The 23,304-nt window shown below is 44.9% G+C and overlaps 5 protein-coding genes across 9 annotated transcripts; 4 read left to right on the top strand and 1 right to left on the bottom strand.

Annotated features, from left to right (window-relative positions):
- Positions 1-323: 323 nt before the first annotated feature.
- On the bottom strand, positions 324-5,931 carry LOC6532619 (F-box only protein 33). Its single transcript, XM_002093327.4, has 5 exons — positions 5,581-5,931; positions 4,862-5,017; positions 4,699-4,803; positions 3,824-4,640; positions 324-3,766 (listed from the first exon to the last, which is right to left on the bottom strand). The coding sequence occupies exons 1-5, from the start codon at positions 5,721-5,723 to the stop codon at positions 3,635-3,637; spliced, it is 1,353 nt and encodes a 450-aa protein (XP_002093363.1). The 5' UTR covers positions 5,724-5,931; the 3' UTR covers positions 324-3,634.
- A 324-nt stretch (positions 5,932-6,255) lies between these two features.
- On the top strand, positions 6,256-7,642 carry LOC6532618 (cytochrome c oxidase assembly protein COX18, mitochondrial). Its single transcript, XM_002093326.3, has 2 exons — positions 6,256-6,802; positions 6,857-7,642. The coding sequence occupies exons 1-2, from the start codon at positions 6,338-6,340 to the stop codon at positions 7,445-7,447; spliced, it is 1,056 nt and encodes a 351-aa protein (XP_002093362.1). The 5' UTR covers positions 6,256-6,337; the 3' UTR covers positions 7,448-7,642.
- Positions 7,643-7,650: 8 nt separating this feature from the next.
- On the top strand, positions 7,651-17,729 carry LOC6532617. Of its 5 annotated transcripts, XM_002093325.3 has the most exons (17): positions 7,651-7,997; positions 8,193-8,754; positions 8,805-9,002; positions 9,194-9,427; positions 9,481-9,957; positions 10,021-10,575; positions 10,715-10,957; positions 11,018-11,470; positions 11,531-12,889; positions 12,947-13,411; positions 13,469-15,580; positions 15,640-16,031; positions 16,089-16,244; positions 16,308-17,088; positions 17,145-17,237; positions 17,347-17,430; positions 17,495-17,729. In XM_002093325.3, the coding sequence occupies exons 1-17, from the start codon at positions 7,794-7,796 to the stop codon at positions 17,629-17,631; spliced, it is 8,505 nt and encodes a 2,834-aa protein (XP_002093361.2). In that variant the 5' UTR covers positions 7,651-7,793; the 3' UTR covers positions 17,632-17,729. The 5 variants fall into 5 exon arrangements, with proteins under 5 accessions (XP_002093361.2, XP_039230207.1, XP_039230208.1 ...); XM_039374273.1 differs by lacking the exons at positions 8,805-9,002; positions 9,194-9,427; positions 9,481-9,957; XM_039374274.1 differs by lacking the exons at positions 9,194-9,427; positions 9,481-9,957; positions 10,021-10,575.
- Positions 17,730-18,790: 1,061 nt separating this feature from the next.
- On the top strand, positions 18,791-20,620 carry LOC6532616. Its single transcript, XM_002093324.4, has 4 exons — positions 18,791-19,076; positions 19,382-19,492; positions 19,558-19,971; positions 20,320-20,620. Exons 1-4 carry the CDS (start codon positions 18,897-18,899, stop codon positions 20,473-20,475), a joined length of 861 nt encoding a protein of 286 aa, XP_002093360.1. The 5' UTR covers positions 18,791-18,896; the 3' UTR covers positions 20,476-20,620.
- Positions 20,621-22,629: 2,009 nt separating this feature from the next.
- LOC6532615 lies at positions 22,630-23,130 on the top strand. Its single transcript, XM_002093323.4, has one exon. It carries the CDS (start codon positions 22,767-22,769, stop codon positions 22,974-22,976), a length of 210 nt encoding a protein of 69 aa, XP_002093359.1. The 5' UTR covers positions 22,630-22,766; the 3' UTR covers positions 22,977-23,130.
- The last annotated feature ends 174 nt before the right edge of the window (positions 23,131-23,304 follow it).

Genomic DNA, 23,304 nt, shown 5'->3' with positions numbered 1-23,304 from the left:
TGATACGTGCAGCTGCTTACATAACCGCGCTGGCAGCGAGAATTCCGACCAGAAACAAGGTCAAAAGTTCAAGGACTGAGAAAAGCTCCCAACATCCTGGAGCGCTTGCGTTGCTCAGCGGAAGTTCATGCGAGTGTGGGTGCTCTGTTTTTGTTGACACTAAGTTTTTATTATCTCGAATTATGTACTTTTAATCGGCCCATTGTATAATGCCACCCACAAGGTATGCAACGAAAATAAAGCTCTACACCCTTGGGAAGGATTACAGGGCACTAAATAATAAACAAATGAAGCATCTTAAATAACTTAGAACACCGCTTCGCTTTAAGTTTCAAACATTTTTATTGGTTTTTCAATTGAATGCATTTCGTTTGCTACGCTTTAATTGGTTTACATTTATTGGTTGTCTTACATGGTAATGATATTGCATATGCCACACAAACTGTCGTTGGCCTCGTTTGATTAAGCTTTAAAATCTTGCACAAAACATAATCATAGCAAATCAAATGGAAATTGACTTTAAATAAAATGTTTGCTTCTTTATATATTTTAAGCTATGTGCACTTTTTATGTGTGTTTTACTACATATCGATATATAATTTAACATTTGAATCATTAATCATTCTCTCTCTCGCTTTCCTTCCTGACTGGAATATCAATTCTATTCCGCACGCTGTTGATTCACTCAAACACTTCGGTTCTAAACTTTGGTTCCCCTGTTCGTCCTTCGTCCTTTGTTCACCCGCTAAGCTAGGTACTACTGGATCTGATCCGATCTTCTATAATTCACATTGAATTATGATCGTTGGCCATTTCAGATGGTCCTTCTCCTGGTTCTCAGGCTCGGGAAGGTTGTTAACATTCCTTTGTTGGTCGCACACGTTTCGAATTGGCTTGTCTGTTGGTTGGTTGGTTTTTTGTAGTTTAATGTGTTGGTGTTATCTTTGTGTGTTGTCGGTTGTCGTTTGCCCTTTTTGTTGGATCTTGTTATATCACAGCTTTCTTCACTTTTGCTCTTATAACTTTTAAGCATAACTTGCATATACATATATAAACATTGTTGTTAATGCGCCTCTACCCTCCTCGCCCAAGTCACACTTGTTGTTCCCCTGAGTGTCGACATCGAGCATACCCTACATACATATATATTAACATCCTGACTTGTTGTTGTTCTCGATCAACACTTATCTTAAACTTGGTTGGTCTTTTCCCTCTTTCTGCAGTGTTGCTACTGGATCAGTACATACGTTAGCATAAATCGCATTGGTTTCGTGTGGTTGTGGAATGGTTTACAAAATGGTTTTCGGTCTCTTCGAATTTAAATACAATAAATGGCATATAAAATATATATTTGTTTTGTAGTAAGTATACAAAAAGAACGTTACTCATATACAGCAGCGTTGGAAGTGACTCTAGTATAACCAAAAAACTTAATACTTCTCTCATATACGTTGATTGTAATTGAATGAATCCATTGATTGACAATTAGTTCGGGCTGGATACTGAGCTAACGATCTTTTGCAGTCCTAGCTCTATTTTATAGCTCTCTAACCCTTAATTTTGGGTAATGTATAGCCTTAATAGCACTTTAATTTTCACTTTTTACAAACGTAACTCCTCGATAAACAATATTGGGAGTTTACACTTCTTTATCAATTTAACAATGTTCTGTGATTCCGAATTTCCTAATAGCCATTTATTTAGGCGGTTAATTTGGAAAAGAATACTATGGGAGCTAGTGTGTCAGTGTGCTATAAAACAGAGCCCATATACCCTGCCTTTCCTATGCTTACTACCACCGTTCGCATTGCTTCAATAGTGCAGTATCTTAGGTCGCATTTTGCACACTCTGTTGTTCGTGGAAGCAGCATGACACTTTTATCACATTTGTTGTTGGTGTTGGTTGTTGTGTTGGTACGTACTAGACTTAAATTAAATGCACAGCCACATAAAAACAGGTCTGGTAACATATTTAGGTCATGGATTTTCAATCTCTTAATGACCCCAGACTCCGTTCTTGATTTGACTTTTCTGTGGCCGTGTTGCAGTTGCGGTTTGACAAACATTCTTAGTTTGCTTCGCTTTACACATGATTTGCACTTGCTTTACAAATAAATAGTCGCTATTGCAGTTCATAAAAAATGATTACATGCATTGGTTACATATAGATACATACATACAAATATAGATGGTCGATTGGATAGTTGTAAGAGTTGTCTTTGAGATCGCATTTTGTTTGCGGTTGTTACTTGTCCCAGAAACCAATGGCCATCCTCCGTTTTGCTCTGACAACAAGGTCAACATCCTCTTCGTCGTTCAGTCTTCTGTTTCAATAGATTTTGTGGTTGTATAGATTGTTACATTTGAGCAAGTACTTTGTGGTTGTTCATCGGTTGTTCTCTAAATGCTCGGCATGATCTTCAGGTACCATTTGTTGTTGTTGTTGATGTTGATGTTGTCATTATTGCTGTTGTACTTGTTGGTCGGCAAGCAAATCGAGGAAGGATGAGCCGCGGTTCGTAACAACACGCTGCTGTTTTTGTGCAAACATAGGTTAAATATAGTACATAGTTGTATAACTAATGCCTGTGCTACGAAATACTTAAAAGTTGGATTTGGGTCTTACAATTGCCTGGCTTCTTTCTGGCCCGTTTATCTGGCCACAACGCATGCACCACGCACGACAGCTACTTCCTTAGCTCCATTTGGCTATTACAATACATATATATCTGTGTGGTGTTTTGTATTTGCTTACAATTTGCTTTGCTGTTGCTGGTAATATCACTTTAAACTACACAAATGGCGGCGCTTAGCGAACGAGGATCTAGCTCTCGTTGTTGTTACATTTGCTTATGTTGTTGTTTGTTGGTTTATCACAATTGAGCGCCAGATTCTGTACTTATTCACACTACTACAAAGGTTAACAATTTGTGCCAATTGCGTCGTTTTGAGCAAACAATTTGACATTGGTCGTAGTTTTGGTTTTACAAACATTTTCAACACTTTTTGTTACTTTTAAACTTAGCTAACTAGACAATTCGCTTAACAATTTGCTGTTGTCGTTATGTTTTTTGTTATGTTTTGCATGAGAGCTGGTATACCATTTGCTCACACTGGCTTGCATTTGCATTTTCATCTGCATTCGCTTTTGCATTTCGTTTGAATCACAGTTGTTGTTGCTTATAAAATGATGTTTCTCTAGCAGGTTTCAACAAACTCATTTCGCCCCGTTACATAATTACATAAATTTGTGAAGTGCTCAAGTCTTTTGCTTTGCTCCTAACATTCCTGTCGCTCTTGATCTGTCGCTTTTGTACTAATAAACAAGGGCTAATCGCGATTTTGATTACACAGGCTAAGAAATTAGGAAATTTAACATCTATAAAATGCTTGCCAATTAAAAAGTTTGGTTTACATACATATATAAATTTTGGAAACTTATTATGACGGTTCAATTTTCTTTTTGCTTACATTATTCTTTTGGGTTTTGTTTTAGCTACGTAATTAGGTTTTGCAATTTATAAATTAATTTCTATGCGCTCGAGTTGATCACGTGTCATGTTTGCAATTCTTTCGTTCACTTGATGACTGCTTCAATTTTTGGTTATTTTTGAGTAATTCCTATTTCGACCACTTACTGGCTGAGATCCTGGCGCAGCATTTCGTACACAAACTGATCTCGTAACTCGTAGTCGTAGGCCAGCGATGGCGGCATCTTGTCAGGGCTGATGGGTGACCATTGTTGTCCCAATAAGGTGCTTATCTCCTGTAAGAGAACCAATTAAGTTACTCATTTAGTAAGTGGATGGTGTAAAGAACTCACCTCATTGTAGGCGTTCATTGAAGCAGCGCCTGACCAATCGATCATGGAGACTTCCAGACGCTTTAGCTGCCGACCACGAAGCCGAGCGATGCCCACGAGATTATGCGGATCCATCAAGTACCCGTGCACTACGATCTCCTCCAGCTGTTTGCAACGCCAGGCCATCATCACGAATGGGTCCTGCCGCAAGAAGCCGTGGCGAGTGTAGTTCATGCGATTGGAATGTTTGTACGCCGAGTCCACATAGTGAATGCTGCGCAGCGTTTCGTTGTGATGCAACGACATCCAGTCCAAGGCTTCGGCGTTCATCTGCTCGCAGAAAAGCAATCGCACATGGGTAACAGGCATATTGCTACGCAGCACCCGATGCTGCAGTAGTTCGATGGCCTCATAGGCATACACCAGGGTCAGCACCAACTCAATGCTCGAAAAGTGGCTAGAAAAGTGGGACCAGGCCGTCTCCGACACGTCGGGATGCTCTTCGCTATCCAGGCCGTGCACTGCGATCAATAGTTTCCGCAGCGGAAGCACCTGGATAGTGTGCAGCAGTTCGTCGGACAGTGTGTCGTAGTCGAGGGAGAGCACCTGCAGGGCGGCGCACTTCTGCAGCAGGGTCGCGTCCAGCGAGAGGATGGGATAGTGACTAGGATCGTACTTGATGCTTGCGAGCGTCAGCTGCAGCAGTTCCTGTGGTTTTCCCATAGCCTTTAGGAAATCATGGCCATAGTATGAGAGGGCCTCGATGGCACCAAGGTCCAGAATCTGACAGGGCTGACGTTTGCGGCTCAAAAACAATTTCAGCGGCTCCACAAAGCATCTGTTAGGATTGTCGGGATGTTTTACTAATGAACTTATCAATCTCTAATGGTACATACTGTTCGATGGCCAACAAGTGCTCACTGTGCATGTTTCCGATGGCAACGAGGCCCACATTGTGGGTTTGGAAACGCAATTTCTGGATATTATCACAGCGCGCCACTCTGTGGAAGGGAAAATTATTAAGCTGAGTACTTTTAGAGTTTTGTAAAGCTAACTTACTTGTACAGAAGTCGTCGCATTTTCTGGATATGAAATGCATTTTGAAAGTCGAAGACTACTATCAGTTCCCTGGCCAAATTGGCCATGGAGCGATGGAAGAAGGCCAACTGATCATCGCATCCCACATCCAATTGAAAGCGAAAGTTTCTAAAATAGCTGAGGGGTAAAAAAAATTAAATAATTAATTTAATATATTTGTAAATACTACAGTACAAAAAGGGCTTATTTCTTTCCTTTTCTTTAGTTCAAAATAAAATAACGTTCTGAGAAAATTCTTATAAATAAAATAAATGCATCCGTATTGAAAATAAGTGCCTTTCTCGCAATCGCTAAGATTGCAATATACAGCTCATAGCTTATCGCATCAATTACTTTAATTAATTGCATTAATTGGCAGGGGGAATTCCTCTTATCGTGGACTTTCCCCTTTTTTCAACACTAATATAAACAAACGGGCCGAGGTGTTTGCCCCACACATTGAAAGCTTGCCAAATGCGAAGAATACAACAACGACAAGCGAAAACATCCAACAATTTTTGGGGTCTACGTTTTGTTCTTGCTTGCACAGATGTTTTTCTGCGCTTGATTAATCCACGTCTATATAATATATGGGGTAATAACAAAGGAAATATACCCAATAAGCAATGAATTTAAGCATTTCAGCCACATACACCCACACTCACACGGACACGGGCACACCCACACAGTGACAAACTTACCGTTTTTGAAAGAAGGCAAGTCTCCAGGAAAAACATACACTCGCTGCAGACCGACGATCCTGGGTATCCAGATAGTCGAATATGTGAGTTAGTGCCACCGATGGTATTGTGTGCCATTCTGGTTGGCGTTGGCTAAAATTCATTACTCGATTTAAATATTAATTGCGTTTCAAACAATGAAAAGTTGCAAGTGCAGCAGCCGAGTACGCTGAACGATTTAAAATGCCAAACTAGAGTGACCGTCGGACGATGTTGCAAAAATGTCAAGACCGAGAGAACAATAAATAATACAAACACAATTTTATCTTAAGCATATGCGTATGAAATAAAACGTATATTAAAAAACAATTTGTGCAATTAAACTACGTCTAGCCATTTTAGTAACCCGAGATAATTAGAAATATCGAAATTTCAAAATGATTGAAAAGGAAAAGCAATTACAAGTGTGGTTTTCGTATCAAACAACATGATTTTTTTTATTGGAATACTACTGAACTGTATCGATAATATTGTATACATGTATTTATTTGTTCCCTTAAATGAATTCCAATTAATAACTGCATATTGATGTTTCATATTGTTGGGTAGCTAAAAATTGCATGGTTAGCTAAGGGTTAATGCTACCAAAAACCGTGGTAACGGTCACACTGATTAAATCCGTGTTATGGCAACAATCAGCTGTTCGTATTGATAACAGTACGCACTGCTGATTCCTTTTAGTTGTTTACGTTGATTATTGGCTTTGTATTAATTTATAATGGCAGCTTTGCTGCTTTTGCGCACCTGTAGAAGGCCAACGATTGCTTGCACCTATAAGTACACCTACCAAGGAGCAGCGCTTGCCAATCCCTCGTACAATCGTCGTCTGGCATCCACAGAAGCGGCGGCCACAAGTGTCCAATTGGCAAATGCCGGTGGATTAGTGGGATACTGGCAGACCTTGTCCAATAGCACCCCAGTGGCCTATATGCAGGATGTGCTCATTAAGATCCACGACTACAGCGGTCTGCCCTGGTGGGCATCCATCGTGCTGTCCACTTTCCTTTTGCGGAGCGTGGTCACCCTACCTCTGACCATTTACCAGCACAAAATCACCGCCAGAATCGAGAAAATAGCGCTGGAGATGCCGGCCATTGTGGAGGAGCTGAAAAAAGAGGCAGCCATGGCCAAGCATAAGTTCAAGTGGAGCGAACAGCAGACTCAGATTGTCTATCGGCGTTCGGTTTGTTAAACATTTCAAGTTCTCGAGACACTACTCATGCCAATTATCTTGCAGATCAAGAAGCAGTGGCAGAACCTTATAGTTCGGGATAACTGCCATCCCATGAAGACCATGATTGTGCTTTGGGGCCAGATTCCCCTGTGGATCTTCCAATCCGTGGCGCTGCGCAATTTAGTATACATGCTGCCGGATCCCACGTCCATCCAAGCTCAAATTGTGACCACCGAAATGACCATTGGTGGATTTGGTTGGATACCAAACCTCACGGTGGTTGACAACTCGTATATCCTGCCTGTCGCATTAGGCCTCATCAACTTGGCCATCATTGAAGTACAAGCGATGTCCAGAACTCGTCCTTCCACTCGCCTGCAGAACATCGCCAACAATGTGTTCCGTGGACTGAGTGTTGTGATGGTGCCAGTAGCCTGTACTGTGCCTTCAGCTTTATGTGTATACTGGGTGGCTTCCAGCAGTTTTGGCCTTGCTCAAAATCTGCTGATCCTCTCGCCGGAAGTGCGACGTTCTGTGGGAATTCCCAAAACGCAAACGGAACTCTGTGAGCCGTACGATCTGCTCTGGCTAAAAATACAGCAGAGGCTAAGACTTGCCGAGAGGCCACCGGCTGATAAGCCGGCAGCAAAATAATCTAGTCCCGTAGTCATAATCACCTATGTAGCCTAATTTGGGTGAGACGTTTAGTTTGTTTACGGGTGACATATATAAATATAGACAACCCTTAAATGCAACTGCGCCACTGTAAATCATCATCATCATCATCATTCTTAAGCTGCATCATCTCGGATTCCTAGAAGTAAATAAATGAGTGAAAAACCCCCAAAAGAAATGCAAACAAAATAGGGCGATAAGACAGCAAAAATGTCTTGAGATTACAAGACCTGATAGTGGTCCACTCAATTGGTTTGGCGACAAACGAGAGCATCTATCAGCAGCGGCAGAGATAGAGATTCATCCCGAGTCCAATTGAATTGAAATGCGATCTGGGTGTGGGTCAGTCGAGCCTGGAAGTCGGACGGGATCACAACGAAAAATTAAAAGCGCGAGAAAAACAATTGAGTTGCTTCGCTATCAGCATCGGTGCATTAAAAGAAATATTTCAATTCAAATATTTATAAAGCGGAAACGTAACATGGCCAAGTGGCTCCTTGGCCTTTGGCTGGCGATCCTGCTAGTGGATGTTAGTGTACAAAATTTATTCATAATTTAATCTGTTATTTTAAAAGTATTGTGAATCAACAATTATGGTTTAAAGTTAATGTAAAAAGATCTTAAGACTTTAATTTTAATTGGACTTAATTACAAGCTATTAGCTAAATATTGCTGCTAATTACTGCGGCTGTTCAATAATATTTCATAATTGCGCTTTTGACAGCGACCCGGGGCAAAAGCTTATCGATCAGGCAATGGCTACCGGAGCGAGCAGTCGGAACAAGTGGGCTTATCAGCAGCAAGTTACGGAGGCGACCAACAGCAGCCTGTTTACCAGCGGGATTCGGCGTGCCCGCCGCATTTTACGGGTCTGGTTGCATATCCCCACGACTGTCATCGCTATGTGAACTGCTTCAATGGAAGCCCCACCATTCAGACGTGTTCGCCCGGTACTCTGTTCAATGACAGGAGCCTGGTGTGCGATCATCCCAGCAATGTGGTTTGCTCTTCAGCGCAATCCTCATCTACTCGACTGGGCAGATTGAGGCAGTTAGATGGTGAGCCCAAGTGTCCACCCGGCGTGAATGGATTGCAACCGCATCCAACGGATTGCAGCAAGTTCCTTAACTGCGCCAATGGTCAGGCTTTTATTATGGACTGCGCACCAGGAACTGCCTTTAGTCCAGCATCGCTGGTATGTGTGCACAAGGATTTGGCCAAGTGCGCAACTGGAACTGAAACTGGAACTGAAACTGGAGCAGGAGGAGCTGAAACCTTTGGCCCCGGTACGTATGAGTGATTTCAATCCAAAAAACCTTGACTAACAATGGGTTAGGCTACTCCTCTGCGGTGCCTTCGGCGGACCTGGGCTGTCCACCCGGTACACGTGGGCTTCGTCCACATCCTCACGACGTGCACAAGTATTTGAGGTGCGGAATTGGTGTTAATCCTCAGGTGGAACAGTGTCCCCCGGGACACACCTTCGATGGCTTCTCTTCGGTATGTGTGTATTCTGACTCCCCTCGGACCTCCTGTAAGTGCCATTTAATTTCTTATCCCAACTGCTTGGTCTCGCTTGGTTCATCTGCTTCTCCATTTGGGTTTTATTTTCTCATATTACGCGATTCATGCTTTGCTTGCTTCCTAACTTGATAGACGTTAATCCTGATCCTTTTGATTCCCAAATTCATAGCCGCTAATCCCGATCCTTTTGAATTGTAACAGCGTCTGCTGAGATTCAGGTTAACTATCTCATGTGTCCAGTGGGAGCCGTTGGCCAGTTTGTTCACCCCTTCGATCGAACAAAGTTCCTTAGTTGTAAGGATGGTAAGGTGGCTGTGCAGAACTGCCTTCCCAATTATGTGTTCAGCATTTCGAAGCGCTACTGCCAATCAAAACATCAATTAGCCTTCACCGACTATGTCACATTAATTATCTCCGAAATCAGCTACGAGTATTGTAAGTTACTTCATCATCTCTGTGCACTAGAATACATCATAATATTTTACTAGCACTTATCCTTAATGCGTGTCCTAATAACATCAACGGCATCTACTTGTATCCCTACGATGCTGAGAAGTACGTTCAGTGCTCGTCCGATGGTGGGATGTCCATCCTAAGTTGTGGCCCCCAGATGGCGTTCAGTGTATCCCAAAGAAGTTGTCTGCCACGTCTTCAGGTGCACAGCTCTGATCGGGTGCAGTTCTGGGAGGAAGTCCAAGTTCAGACAACTTATACTTCCCAAGAGAGTAGGGGAAATGTCCAAAGCGAGCTGTCTTCGCTCAGGTCGTGCCCACCGAATGTCCAGAAGAATTACCCCTATCCATTCCATGCTGGTCACTATGTCAGGTGCCAATATGGAGCTTTAGAGATCATATGCTGTCCCACTGGACAGCTTTTCAGCCTTTCACAGCGGCAATGTGTAGCTCGTCGCCTCCTCGCTGCCCATGATTATTTGGATTACTCCTATATTAGTGCTGAGCTTTCCAGTAAGCATCTCAAGGAATCTTACTTCGGATTGACTTGATTTGAAAGCCCGTTTTCTTTCACAGCTGAATTTATGGTGGATCGTTCGACGCTTACTTGTCCTCCACAAGCCCAGGGACTCTACCTGCATCCCTTTGACTGCACCAAGTATGTCAGGTGCTGGAATCAGCAGACCTTTATTGAAAGTTGTACGCCGGGAGAGATTTTTAGTTTCTCCAATCAGAAATGCGTACCAAAGGAACACTGTAAAGGACCCACCGATCATGTCGAATATTTAATTGAATCCACGACTGTTACCACTTACGAGACGAATGGCCCGGAGTCTGAAAAGAGTTTCGATAGAACCGGTAACGTTTCCTGCCCACCGGGAGCTTCCGGAAATCATGCGCACCCATTCGATTGCACGAAGTTCTTGGAATGTGCAAATGGGCAAACTTTTGTAATGGATTGTGGTCCCGGCACAGCTTTCAGTAGCGAGAAAAAAATTTGCGATTATGCCAATCAGGTGGACTGCAGTGGCAGAAGTTCATTGCCTGGACAAAACCAAGTTAGCCAGCATGATACAGGCACTAGTTACCCATCGAAGCCATTGGATACTTTTCCACCATCCGACTCATCGCGTAAGTCGATCTCTACGGTTGTACTTTGGCTACTTTGATTTTTTCACCTGCTTCTTCATTTCGGGCTTGCTTTTCCATTTCGCTACCCATTCTCTGCTTGCCTCCTTAGATTAAGATATAATGACTAAACCCTTTCTAGACCCTTCATACCCACTTCCTGAGCACCTGGAAGATCTATTGTGTCCCTCCGGAGTGAGTGGTCAATTTGTTCACCCCTTCGACCAAACAAAGTTCCTCCTCTGCCAGGCTGGTAAACTGGCGGTTCAAGGCTGTCAGTCTGGATATGTGTTTAGCATATCTAAGAGTACTTGCCAGCCTAAGACCCAGTTGGTTTACAGCGACTATGTGACCTATAAGGTCTCTGTTATCAGCATCGACCAGAGTAAGTCCTTCATGGGATTACTATCCTTAAAGCATATTTCACAACACCAAAATCTATCAGCTATGATCTTGTCTGCCTGTCCGGGTGGCACCGACGGCCTACACCCTTATCCCTACGACGCTGGCAAATATGTACGTTGCTCCGAGGGCGGCAAGATGACCATTCAAAGTTGTGAAAGCCAAATGGCCTTCAGCTTTTCCCAGCGAGCCTGCCGGCCCAGTCGTCTGGTGTCTAGTGAAGATCGCGTAAGGTTCTGGGCGGAATTGCAGATCCAGACAACTGATATTCAGATTCATCAGTCTCCACTTAAGGAGTGCCCTTCCGCGCTTCGTGGAAACTACCCCTATCCCTTCCATGCCGGTCACTTTGTGTACTGCCAGAATGGGCATTTACAGATTGTGAGTTGTCCGCCAACAGCTCTATACAGTTTATCCCAACGCCAGTGTGTAGGCCGACATCTCCTTTCTCCCCATGACTATCTGGACTATGCCTACATCAGTGTGCAGTTCTCGAGTAAGATTTTTCATAAGACTTTCCATCAAATGCGTACTACGTGATCCTTCCCATTCGCAGCTGTCCTTATTCAGGACCTCACAACGTTGTCTTGTCCGCCGCAAGCCCAGGGCTATTACCTACATCCTTTCGATTGCACCAAATATATAGTGTGCTATGGTGGGCAAACACATGTAGAAAGCTGTAGGCAGGGTGAAGCATTTAGCATATCCCAGCAAAAGTGTGTGGCCAGGGATAAGATCACCGAAGCCTATGATCGCGTGGAGTATTTGGAAGATACGCAGCATGAGTTAAGCCACGAGGAGGATGAAGAAGCGGAGCATTCAGGACAGGACAGTAGCCTCATCGTTGACGGAGGCAATCAGCCGCCTGGAAAGTTTCAGACACCTTATAATTCAAGTGGCGGAAACCAGACGCCTCCTCAAAACATTGGAGGTTACCAGCCGCCTTCTCAAAACATTGGAGGTTACCAGCCGACTTCTCAAAACAATGGAGGTTACCAGACACCTTACCAAACTAATGGAGGTTACCAAGAACCCTACCAAGCTAATGGAGGTCACCAGCCATATCAAGCAAACGGAGGATACCAGCCACCCTTACCAGCCTATGGAGGTTACCAACAACCTGCTCAATCATATGGAGCTGTCCACCAACCCAATCGAACATATCAAGATTACCACAACCCTTCGCAAACTATTGGAGGTTTACAGCCACCCTATTCAGTTAAAGGAGGCTACCAGCCTCACAATCAACCTAATGGAGGTTACAATCAACCCAACCAATCAACACCTTTTCAAACAACTGGAGGATACCAGCCACCTTCTGAATTGAACAGAGGATTCCAGTCATCCTACGCACCAAATGGAGGTTACCAGCCAACTTCGGAAACCAACAAAGGGTACCAGATTCCTGCTCAGTTAAATGGAGGGTATCAACCACGCGTGGAAGGCAATCGAAGCTACCAACCTTCTCAGTCAAACGGAGGTTATCAGCCACCTTCTCAGTCAAGCGGAGGTTACCAGCCACCTGTAGAAAGAGATTGGGGTTACCAGCCACCATCTCAAGAAAATAGTGGATACCAGCCACCACACCAATCAACTGGTGGATATCAGCCACCTATCCAATCAACTGGTGGATATCAGCCACCTATCCAATCAACTGGTTCAGGCCCTTATCCTGCGCAAGCTTCGCCTTTTACTATTCCAACTCCTCTGATGTGTCCAGAAGAGGTTAGCGGTCTCTTTCCCAATCCTTTCGACGCTTCAGGCTATCTGACCTGCATCGATGGTCATACGTTACCTAGGCAATGCCAGCCCCTCGATATGTTCAGTGTTTCCCAAGGCTACTGCTTGCCCGAACAGCACGTACCCAAAACGGATCGCGTCCCCTTTGAAAGAACGCAAACTTATCAGGATAATTGTGAGTAAACAAACTGCGGATTCTCTGTGTGCTTTATCCTTAAACTTCTCCTTGCAGCTTTGGACTGTCCTAGAGATTTTGTTGGTTTTTTCGTGTATCCCTTCGATTGTTCAAAGTACCTGAGCTGTGGCCCGAGTGGAATGCAATTGCTAAATTGCCCGGGTGAACAGCACTACAGTATCTCTCATGGATTCTGTAGACCCGTTGACCAGGTGCAACGTGAGGATCGGCTGTACACGATCAATGAGCTGCACATCATCTTCGAGTGGACACAGAAAATGATGATAGAGGGTGCAGTCACTGCCTGTCCCGAAGGAATAACCGGAACCCTGCCACATCCGAGGTTGCCCACCAAGTACCTACGGTGTGGACCTGGCCAGGCGGAGATGTACGACTGTCCCAGCCAGCAGATATTCAGCGTTTCTCGTAGAGTGTGCGTGCTGGATGACAAACTGCCCAGCCACGATCGCACCGACTATTTGGTTCGGGGGGTTAATTCCGGTTGGATGGCTCCCTCTAATGGTTACTAACCTTTGGTTTAAGTCTCGCCCTTTTTAAATTTCCCTTCTCTGCTTACAGGCAATCCAATCCAATCCAAGTCATATGAGACATCTGGCAGGGATCAGTTCGGCAACCGATATACAACCAGAACTACCACCACAACGCGTGTGATCGGCGACCGTTGGACGGATATGGACATGCAGCGACCTTCGGGTGTGGGTCTGGAACAAAACCCGCATCACCATCACCACGGATACAATCCGAGTTGGTCTGGCCAGGAGACATCCTACGTTCAACGCGGCCCTTCACAGAGTACTCTATATGTGGAGGGATCGCTGCAGCCGAACCGTAATTATCCTACATATAAGACTCCACTGGCCCCCATGGCGCCCACCAATACAGGAAGTGTCTACTACGCCCAACCCGTTGAAGAAAAAGAACAGGTGCCGTCGCGCCAGAACTATAGTCGCCGCATTGATTATGGCCCGCCTGGCAATGGATGGAAACCTATACCACCACGGCCCTCATTGGGTGGACAGCAACCATTAAACCTAGATTATTCTCCCCATTCTTCTGGTGCCAGGGAGCCCCAATCCCAAGACAGTCTGCCCGGACAGAAATCCATTGACTTGGACTATGACGAGGAACCGACACCCCAATATCGTCACAACGGACTACAGCCCAAGCCGGGTTCGCCACCACGCTTTTATCCAGATCAGTTGCCCAGTGGCTCACAGCCAGTTGGTAGACAGCAGCCAGTTGAGTCCAGCCTCGACTCCAGTGGTTTTCCAGACCAGCAACCACCTTTGCATCCTGACAATAGGCTCCACGGCTCAAATGCTCCCCCTCGACATAGCCCTAATCCTGGGCTTCCTTTGTATAATGAATCCAACCTTTATGGTGGGCTCTTACCTCCCAAGCCAGATCCCCCGGTTAACACAAAACCATCTCCACCTCCCAGCCCTTCAGCTGCCCAGACTCCAACACCGCAATTGGCCAACCGACTGCACACATTTCCCATTTATCCACCTGTGGATAATAAGAACTCTATCCAAAATCCCATACAACCCCACTACAGTCCCTCTTATGCTGGAATTGCCCACTCTCGAAACGCCTCTTGGGCCAAAGTGCCTGTGACTAGTACGACTCCAGCCCAAGAGCCCGATCCCTTTAATCCTGAATTGGATGAACCCTTCTACGACGACGACGACTTCACAACCACAACGGTGAGAAATGTATTGGTGCCACCTCCTTTCGACCATAAGTTCTATAGTCCCCAGTCGACAGTACCTAGTTTCAATCAAGATCGAACTGCCTCAGATCCCAACTCCCAAGTGGCTATTAAAGAGGCTCTTAAACTTATGCTGCGCCCATATTTCAATCACAGTGGGAATGCCCAAGAGCAACTGGCCCAGCAGGCTGAATCAGCCATTGTGTCTGTGATTAGTAAGCCGGCAAGCACCACACCAAGTCCTACTATTAGAACCTCCACGACACGTAGAACAGATCCTGACTTTGACGCCGAACTTATTAAGGCGGGTGAACAGGAAAGCCTGGATTCCGTTGACGACGACTATGTTTTTCCAGATGCCAGGGAGACGTCCCGAACCGAGCAGACCCTAGATCCCAGTACCACGTACGCCTCGACAGACTTTCAACGGAGCACCCGCAGGGCTGAGTTAGATCCGGACACCTCCCCCCCAACCACAACTACAATGAAAAGTAATTGGCTTGCGTCCGGTCACAGTCGTGACTACCACCGGCGTCATCCAAATTTACCCGATCCGTTCTCCGAGCACCATCCCAATTCCTCTCCCCACCAACACCACCAACACCACCACCGTCACCCCCATGAACACAGTGCTGACTTCCATCTTCGTCATCCGGAGCTGCCCAATCCATTTCCCCAAAAAGATGAAACTCCGCAACACCAGGATCCGAAAGAAGACTGGGACCTGCTGTCCAATCCCAATGCTGAGGAAGTGACTCCCAAACTGGCTACCCGTTCCAGCTTCGCTAGCCAATGCGATTTCGATTGCGGCAATGGCCAATGTCTGAAGCAGGAGGAGATCTGCGATGGGACGAAGAACTGTCCCAATGGCAAAGATGAGGCTAACTGCCCGCCATCGGACTACGAGGTGCGTTTATCAGGGGGCGAGAGTCCAAACATGGGCCGTATTGAAGTCAAAGGTGAGTACATAATCATACTAACATAAAATCATTCCTAAACCTTATCCCAATATGGCTAGCTAATGGTCAATGGGGCTATGTGTGTGATGACAAGTTCGGGTTGAAGGATGCAGATGTCGTTTGCCGAGAACTTGGCTTTCAGATGGGCGCCCAAGAGGTGCGTGGCAGCTCCTTTTATGCTCCCCCAAATCAGGATTTTAACTACTTGATGGATGAGGTCGAGTGCCATGGCAATGAAACCAAACTGAGCCAGTGCGCCTTCAAAGGATGGGGCGTTCACAACTGCGGCGTTGATGAAGTGGCGGGCGTGACCTGCAAAGTTCCGGTGATGAAGTGTCCAAACAACTACTGGCTGTGCCACACTTCCAAGGAATGCATCCCACCGGCCTTTGTGTGCGACAATACCCCAGACTGTGCGGATAAGTCGGATGAGTGTGCAGCCGTCTGTCAGGTGGTTTAATTGAAAGTTTCCACATGTTCCATAATGTAATCCTTATCACACCTTCAGGCGCCCGTTCAATATCGTTTAGAGGGAGGTCGCAATTCCAACGAAGGCCGCCTGGAGGTGAAACACCATGGTGTGTGGGGCAGTGTTTGTGATGATGACTTCAATCTTAAGTCCGCACAAGTTGCCTGCAACTCAATGGGCTTCTTTGGACCAGCGGTATTACACAATCTTATATTTACATATAAAATCATCTTAACTTTTTTAACTTTTATGTCCCAGAGAATCGAGAAGAACATATTTGGCAACGGCAATGGACCCATTTGGCTGGATCAGGTCATGTGCTTTGGAAACGAGTCGAGCATTGACCAGTGTAACCACTGGAACTGGGGCGAGCACAACTGCAACCACACCGAGGATGTGGCGCTGCACTGCAGCGCTGGGCCACCGCCTCGCAGCCAGAAATATTCCCAGACTCAACTTAAAGGTGGTAGATCGCTTGGACGGGAAACCTCGCCAAAAACCTATTCACAAATTGGATTGTGGGAACGATCCAGCAAGGCCGTGCATACTCCACGTCGATGCGGCATCTTCAAGGAGGATCTTGAAGATGAGTACGCCCACCGAGAGGAGCGCGTGGTCAGGGGAAATGTGGCACAGAGGGGTCGTCATCCCTGGCAAGCTACCATAAGGACCCGCGGACGTGGAGGCATCTCCAGTCATTGGTGCGGAGCTGTGGTGATTTCCAAGCGCCATCTCCTCACCGCTGCCCACTGTCTGTATGGCAGTCCAAAAGGAGCGTACTTCGTACGTGTCGGAGATCACTACGCTAACATAGCCGAGTCCTCGGAGGTAGATTCGTTCATTGAGAACTGGTATCTACACGAGAACTTCCGCAAGGGCACACATATGAATAACGATATTGCGCTGGTGGTGTTGAAGACTCCGCTGAAGTTCAGTGACTATGTCCAGCCCATTTGCTTGCCGGAGAAGAATGCTGAGCTCGTCCAGGATCGCAAGTGCACCATATCCGGATGGGGATCTATAAAGTCGGGTGTGTCCAGTAAGTAGTTTATGAGATAACCATCCTGGATATGATTCTTATTGCGATTTGTGCAGCTCCTGCGCAAGTTTTGGGATCTGCCGAGCTTCCCATTCTGGCCGATAACGTGTGCAAGCAATCAAATGTGTATGGATCAGCAATGTCGGAAGGTGTGTACCACTTAAGTTTTATTTGGTCAATGAACCATTAGTACATCTATGATATGTGCGTAAAACTAGTTTGTGCAGGAAATAACCCCCAAGTTCCACCTCATTTCAGGCATGTTCTGTGCTGGCTCCATGGATGAGAGTGTGGATGCCTGTGAAGGTGACTCAGGCGGTCCACTAGTCTGCTCCGATGACGGTATGAATAGCTTACACTTGTTCTGAGACATTAACTATTTTTAAAAAAAAATGTTTATGTTTAGATGGTGAGACTTTGTATGGCCTTATTTCGTGGGGTCAGCACTGCGGTTTCAAGAACCGGCCGGGTGTCTATGTCCGTGTCAACCACTACATCGATTGGATCTACGAGAAGATCAATGAGAGCTTGCTGCGCTTTTAAGGCAGCATAAATATCCACCTTGTTACATGACTACTATTTTATAAGAATTTCGTAGTGAACTTGCAAATAAAGCAGACTTTTTTAGAACCAGCAACTAATTTAAAGTATTTTTAAAGCTCTCAAAAGTTGTAAAATCTAAAAACTGTAAACACTCCATTCTACATCTACCCATTAGCGTGTGCAAACCAGTACGCGTCATTTATTTGCTCACACAGAAAAATGAATTAAATCCATAATCAATGCTAATAAAACGCACAACAACAATGCGAGTTTTAGCCGGGCATACAACAACATACAATCCCTACAATCGTGCTCACAACAAACAACATCGACGACAATGATTTAATTCACAAGTCTGCAATGCTATTTTGACTCATCCCCCACTCAGCAGAGAGTTCCACTGGATTCACTCGGTTCACTCGGTTCTCACCGACTCGACTTCTCCTCCTGGCTGCTCCGTTCCACTTTTCAACGACCAATTGTGTTGTCCAAGCGGAGGAGCGGAACACGCACTCAATTGACACCACAGCAGGCGGAGGGGTCAAAGGGGAGCACCCGGTGGCCAGGAGAAGGGTCGAACGGAGCACAGGCGGAACGGAGCTCTTTACGCGCCCAGCTCGCATTGTGCGGGCGTTGCACGCGCGATTGGATGATCGGCTCGGAAAGCGCTACAATTAACTTAATTAATACAACAATTTGCCTCAATGCACTGAGAGAGTTTCGGGATAGCTTTCCATAGATTTTGCAGTTTGATAGCACTGAAATACTTTTGAATAAATCTGATAAGCACTTCGTTTGAGTGGCAATTACTGTTTTACAGCATAGGAATTTATAATAAGTTTGTTATATTTTTCAATAATTGTTGTACAGCATCTGAATTTATGATAAGTTTCTTTTACTTGGGCAATCTGTATTTTATTTTAAATAACTTAACTTGCTGATTAGTTTTATGTAGTATTATGTACAATTCCTTCTTCTGATAAGTGTAGAACTTTTGTTTTTAATTTTGTATATTTAGTTAATTTTTTTAAATAATTTTTTTTAAGTGTAAAACGCGACTGGTTGTTTTCCAATTCAGCTTGTGTTTTTTTTGTTGAGCGAAAGAGTGCGCACGGGCGGTTCCTACGGGTATTTCAGTATTTCAGTCTCTCTGAGTGCGATCTGCGGACTACACGTTGGGATTCTCTGTTAGTTGATTGGGAGATTTCATCTGGAGCAGATCGCATTCCCTGGCTTATCGGTGGAAACAGAAGCACTTTTCCGAAATGTCGACCAAATCCTTGACATACGTCGCGATCTTTGGCCTCTTTTGGTGCTCGATTGCGGGAACTGCAGTTGATCAGTTTGGAATTTACGGTGGTTCGCCGATTACCACCACGGAAAGGAGTAATGCCGAGTTGCGCTGCATGAACATCAATCCGCAGAACTCTGTGGACTTGGAGCAGGTAAGTTAAGAGGCAGGAAAATATCCTTGAAAGTCAGGAGTTATCTACACCCAACTAGAAATGCCCATTTGAATACGAAGAGCTAATTGCTGGCTAATGCAATTATAGTCGATTTGTTCTAATTAACCCTTTGCGCCCTGAGTGCGTCGAATGTCAATGCTGTAGAGAACTGAGCCCTGTTCATTTATTTTTTCATTGTGGGCATTTAATTGAACGCACAGCGAGTGGCATGCAAATCGCACAAAATGACCCCCATTCGCTCCCATACGAGTGTGTAATAATGCCCAGCCTCTCTGCACATATAGATAATGGGCCTCTGGTACGGCAGCGAGATCATCGTGCACAGCCAAGATTTTCCGGGCACCTACGAGTACGATTCATGTGTCATCATCCATCTATCCGATGCCACGGATCAGGTCAGTTTGCAATAGAAAATCCAACACATCTAGTTATTACATTATAATCATATAAAATATTACAGATCCGTTTGAGCCAGGCAAATCGCGGCTATGGCTTTGGAAATCCGGACTACAACCGGAACCAGAACAACTATGGACGCACCAGCACCACTCAATCCTCATATCTGGACAGCGATGAGTACCACCAGAGATCCGTTCAGCGCGAGCAGAAGTATCTCCGTTTGATCTGGAGCGAGCGCGACAACAATCTGGAGTATACCTTCAACTACACCACCAGTGCACCTGGTCAGTGGTCCAACATCGGCGATCAGCGCGGCTCCTTGGTCACCCTGAACTCCTACACCCAGTTCACGGGCACCGTCCAGGTGGTGAAAGCGGTCAACGATCACCTGGTGCTCACCTTCTGCGGCAACGATGTGAAGAGCTCCATCTACACAGTGGTTCTCACCCGCAATCGTCTGGGTCTCAGTTCAGATGTGAGTAAATTCGTTTTTTAATAACATTTTGGAAATAATTTAATGTTTTCACATGCGTAATTTGATTACGTTATTGATCTCAGTACGCTTTATTTTTTAGTAAAATTTGTTTGCTTCCTCGGAAAGTTTAACATTTGTTTTTAATGTTATTAACAAGCTGCTTAAATGACGTACTTTCCTTTTAGTTTGCGTCAAGTATTAACATGCAAATAAGTTATTTAGTAAATATTGTTAGAGATAAGCAAATGTATATTAAGAGGTTTACATTGCTTACAAAGTTACGTATATGTGGTAATAAGTCATATTCACTGTAATTAAAACTAATTAATAATTTTCTCGGTTTTCCAGGAGCTGCGCAGCATCCGGAACCTGCTTTCCCGCCGTGGACTCTACACGGAGACCATTCGCAAGGTCTGCAACGGAAGTGGGCGGCTGGGCGGCAGCCTTTACGCTCTTTTAGCCCTTTTGCTGGTCGCACGCTTGGCCTGGGGGCGTGGCCAGTGAGCTGGAGGGGATCACCAGATCGCTAGATCGCCGATGTGCAGCCGGCGTATTTAATGAGTCCAGCCATATTACGTTAATTTATGTATAATTTTCTTAAGCAATACACAAACGAGCGAGATCGCCAAGTGCCCTCCCCGAAAACTAACTCACATTGCCAACGTTTTTAATTGCTCGTCTTGTCAATTAAAGTCAATTACGAATAAGGCAGGGCTGACTTAAGTGGGCATTAGCCGTTGGCTAGTCGTAGGCGTTAAGTGTTTGCTTAATTCAATTAGCAGGGATCTCCACCCGCTCATTGGAATTTCGGTACCACTAATTCCGGAACAAATTCGGTTAATATTGCTGCAACGTTCCCTTCGCGTATGGAACTGCAACCCCCAAAAGTAGGCAACAAGAATGAACTGCCGAAATTAATACATATAAATTACTCATACGCCATGGTGACACAGTTACACACATCGAAAGCCAATGCCACTCGCCTCTCTGATTACGTTGTTAACGTTTAGTTTTTTACACTATCAGCACTTACCGAAAAACGGGCAGATGCTCCTTATCAGGCCTCGGCAACTGGCATTTGCTGAATGGGATAATCGTGCGGTTTTGTTTCGGAATAAAAAAGTTGAGGGACCCCCAATATCGGGACCATAAAATCAGGTCGATAGCTTTTGATACTCACGCGATTTCAATTTCGGGGTTCTTGCAAGCCGAAGTACAAGAGTCTGGCGATTGCTTTATTTATAAACATTTCCTTTTTTTATAGCCATTTTTTGTTTCTTTTTTGATTAGCAGAAATGGGCACAAACTCGCTTTGTTATCAGGCATAAAAGAAGTCTAGGGAAATACTAAAAAGTCTGGACATCACCCAAAAGAAAACAAGCTCTTCAAGATTGCGTGGAAAAGTTTTGGCAGCAAAATATTCCCCCCGATCGCGATGATTAATTTTTTTTTCAGCCAGCGAATGCATTGGTTTTTGAAGCACTAGCAGACAGCGTGCTAGGGCTAGATAAGGGCTAGATTGCATGGCCCCCGCTGGTTCTGGATCGAACTTGAACTTGAAGTGTGCGCTCATAGGTTATTGTGGTTTTTTGTTATTGTTGACTTAACGATTCCTCACCCGCACACTTTCTGCCGGATTTTACAACGGCTGATTGCAGTCATAGACCGTGTGCCAGCTTGACGTTTTGTTTTCAAAATAATAATTATTCACAGGCAGTCGCCGACTCACAATGCTGATAAGAGTTCGCCGCACACGTAGAGTGCTCATGATAGTGTGTATTACAGAAGAACGCAGCTGGTGGAACATATCTTAAAGCTCGGTCCAACTGGGCAATCAGCTGGGGAGCCTGTGTCTTCAGCAAAGCTAATGTAACTAATGTGATGTGCTCAATCTTGGAGTGGGAAATCTTGGAGGCCAGGAAATCGTTTACAGAAGAACTCCCATGAAAGCGGAACCCATGACCTACAGCACACATTTTATTATTTTAAGATTATTTAAGACAGCAAGGCATCAGGTGCATTATCAACATGTCTAGCAGCAGATAGATATCTCAGACAGCGATTAGCTGCAGTTCAAGACGAGCATAGTGCATCCTCAATAAATGCATGCACAGTAGTAATATTACCAAAAAGATTACAAAATGTGTGTTGCTTTAGCTAATCTAATAATGAATGCTTTCTCGGCATCAGTGCAAATAGATCCAAGTTTTTAATTGGGTCAGTTCCAGTGGCACATGCTCGACTGTACATATTTTAATACATATAAGGATTTACGTCATCGGCAGCGGGGTATTTGATTAATTGTGCAATAATGACACAGCTGTAGAGATCAGTCTTTGGACTTTGGGTCGCACTTGGGAAGTGCCATGAAGGCCATTTCTCCATTTTGGTTACGGATACAAGTCTAGACGCCAGTCAATGGGCGTAAACAAAACAATTTGAAACGTGGAATAACAAACATTGGCCAAAAGTGCGTCGCATTTCGCCTTGCATTCGGTTGCATGGGCCGCAAATAAAGGCCTGGTCGTAAGCTAATCAATTGGCAACCCTTTTGAGCAACACCTGATAAGCCGCAACTACTTGCAAGATAATGGCCCATACATGCGCCAGTATAAAACTGCTGATAAGGCATCGCTATAAATGCCGGATCCGGAGTCCAGTGAGGCCACAGAAACGAAACAAGCGCGCCAATGATCGCACGGATCCACTAAGAACACCCAAATATAGAGACGACTCTATAGCAATAGCAACTCAACTGTGATACCAAACGAACACGCACATCAAGAATCCCCAAGATGTCTGCCACCAAGGTGAACCATTTGATCGGAGCGACTACGCGTTACATTGCCGGACGGAATGCGGTGCAGACGGTCTACTGGCGCACCTCCGCCGGACCCAATCCCCGGATACTGAAGACCAACAAGCTGCAGAACTTCGATCGCACCCAGAAGGCGCCGCAGAGTGTGCGGCTGCAGAACTACGATCGCAGCTATATCCGTGATTAGGAAATTGTATAGTTTCAATTCCGACCTTGACATGTTCCTAATGTCGCACTAGACATATGTAATTTTTTTTGTGCACTTTGTATTTATTATATAGAGTATTTTCCACAGCGATAGTTCTTATCGTGCGAATTAGAGTTAATCGAATCCAAACGAAGTTGGCGCTACGACTTTTCATGTACCTTGGCATTATATATTTGTAAAAAAAAAAGAAAAGGCAAAGATTAAATAAATGCATTCTAGCGCGTAGATAAGAGAATATTTTTTGTATTTACTGGATCGAAGTCTGACGAGGGTCTGCCAAATGCGTCATCAGTTTGAGAAGCAATGA

Source organism: Drosophila yakuba, chromosome 3L (assembly GCF_016746365.2).
Source record: "Drosophila yakuba strain Tai18E2 chromosome 3L, Prin_Dyak_Tai18E2_2.1, whole genome shotgun sequence".
Taxonomy (NCBI): Eukaryota; Metazoa; Arthropoda; class Insecta; order Diptera; family Drosophilidae; genus Drosophila; species Drosophila yakuba.
The sequence above is the reverse complement of the archived record's forward strand: the minus strand, read 5'-3'. Positions and strand labels throughout refer to the sequence as shown.

Excerpts from the sequence above, each read along its gene's own strand:
- LOC6532619 (XM_002093327.4), bottom strand. The coding sequence starts at position 5,723 with ATGAATTTTAGCCAACGCCAACCAGAATGGCACACAATACCATCGGTG. Across the intron at positions 4,804-4,861 it reads ATGCGACGACTTCTGTACAA|AGTGGCGCGCTGTGATAATA; the intron begins GTAAGTTAGCTT and ends TCCCTTCCACAG. Across the intron at positions 4,641-4,698 it reads CACTTGTTGGCCATCGAACA|ATGCTTTGTGGAGCCGCTGA; the intron begins GTATGTACCATT and ends CAATCCTAACAG.
- LOC6532618 (XM_002093326.3), top strand. The coding sequence starts at position 6,338 with ATGGCAGCTTTGCTGCTTTTGCGCACCTGTAGAAGGCCAACGATTGCT. Across the intron at positions 6,803-6,856 it reads AGATTGTCTATCGGCGTTCG|ATCAAGAAGCAGTGGCAGAA; the intron begins GTTTGTTAAACA and ends ATTATCTTGCAG.
- LOC6532617 (XM_002093325.3), top strand. The coding sequence starts at position 7,794 with ATGCGATCTGGGTGTGGGTCAGTCGAGCCTGGAAGTCGGACGGGATCA. Across the intron at positions 9,958-10,020 it reads TATTAGTGCTGAGCTTTCCA|CTGAATTTATGGTGGATCGT; the intron begins GTAAGCATCTCA and ends TTTCTTTCACAG. Across the intron at positions 16,032-16,088 it reads AGTGTGCAGCCGTCTGTCAG|GCGCCCGTTCAATATCGTTT; the intron begins GTGGTTTAATTG and ends TCACACCTTCAG.
- LOC6532616 (XM_002093324.4), top strand. The coding sequence starts at position 18,897 with ATGTCGACCAAATCCTTGACATACGTCGCGATCTTTGGCCTCTTTTGG. Across the intron at positions 19,493-19,557 it reads TATCCGATGCCACGGATCAG|ATCCGTTTGAGCCAGGCAAA; the intron begins GTCAGTTTGCAA and ends AAAATATTACAG. Across the intron at positions 19,972-20,319 it reads GTCTGGGTCTCAGTTCAGAT|GAGCTGCGCAGCATCCGGAA; the intron begins GTGAGTAAATTC and ends TCGGTTTTCCAG.
- LOC6532615 (XM_002093323.4), top strand. The coding sequence starts at position 22,767 with ATGTCTGCCACCAAGGTGAACCATTTGATCGGAGCGACTACGCGTTAC.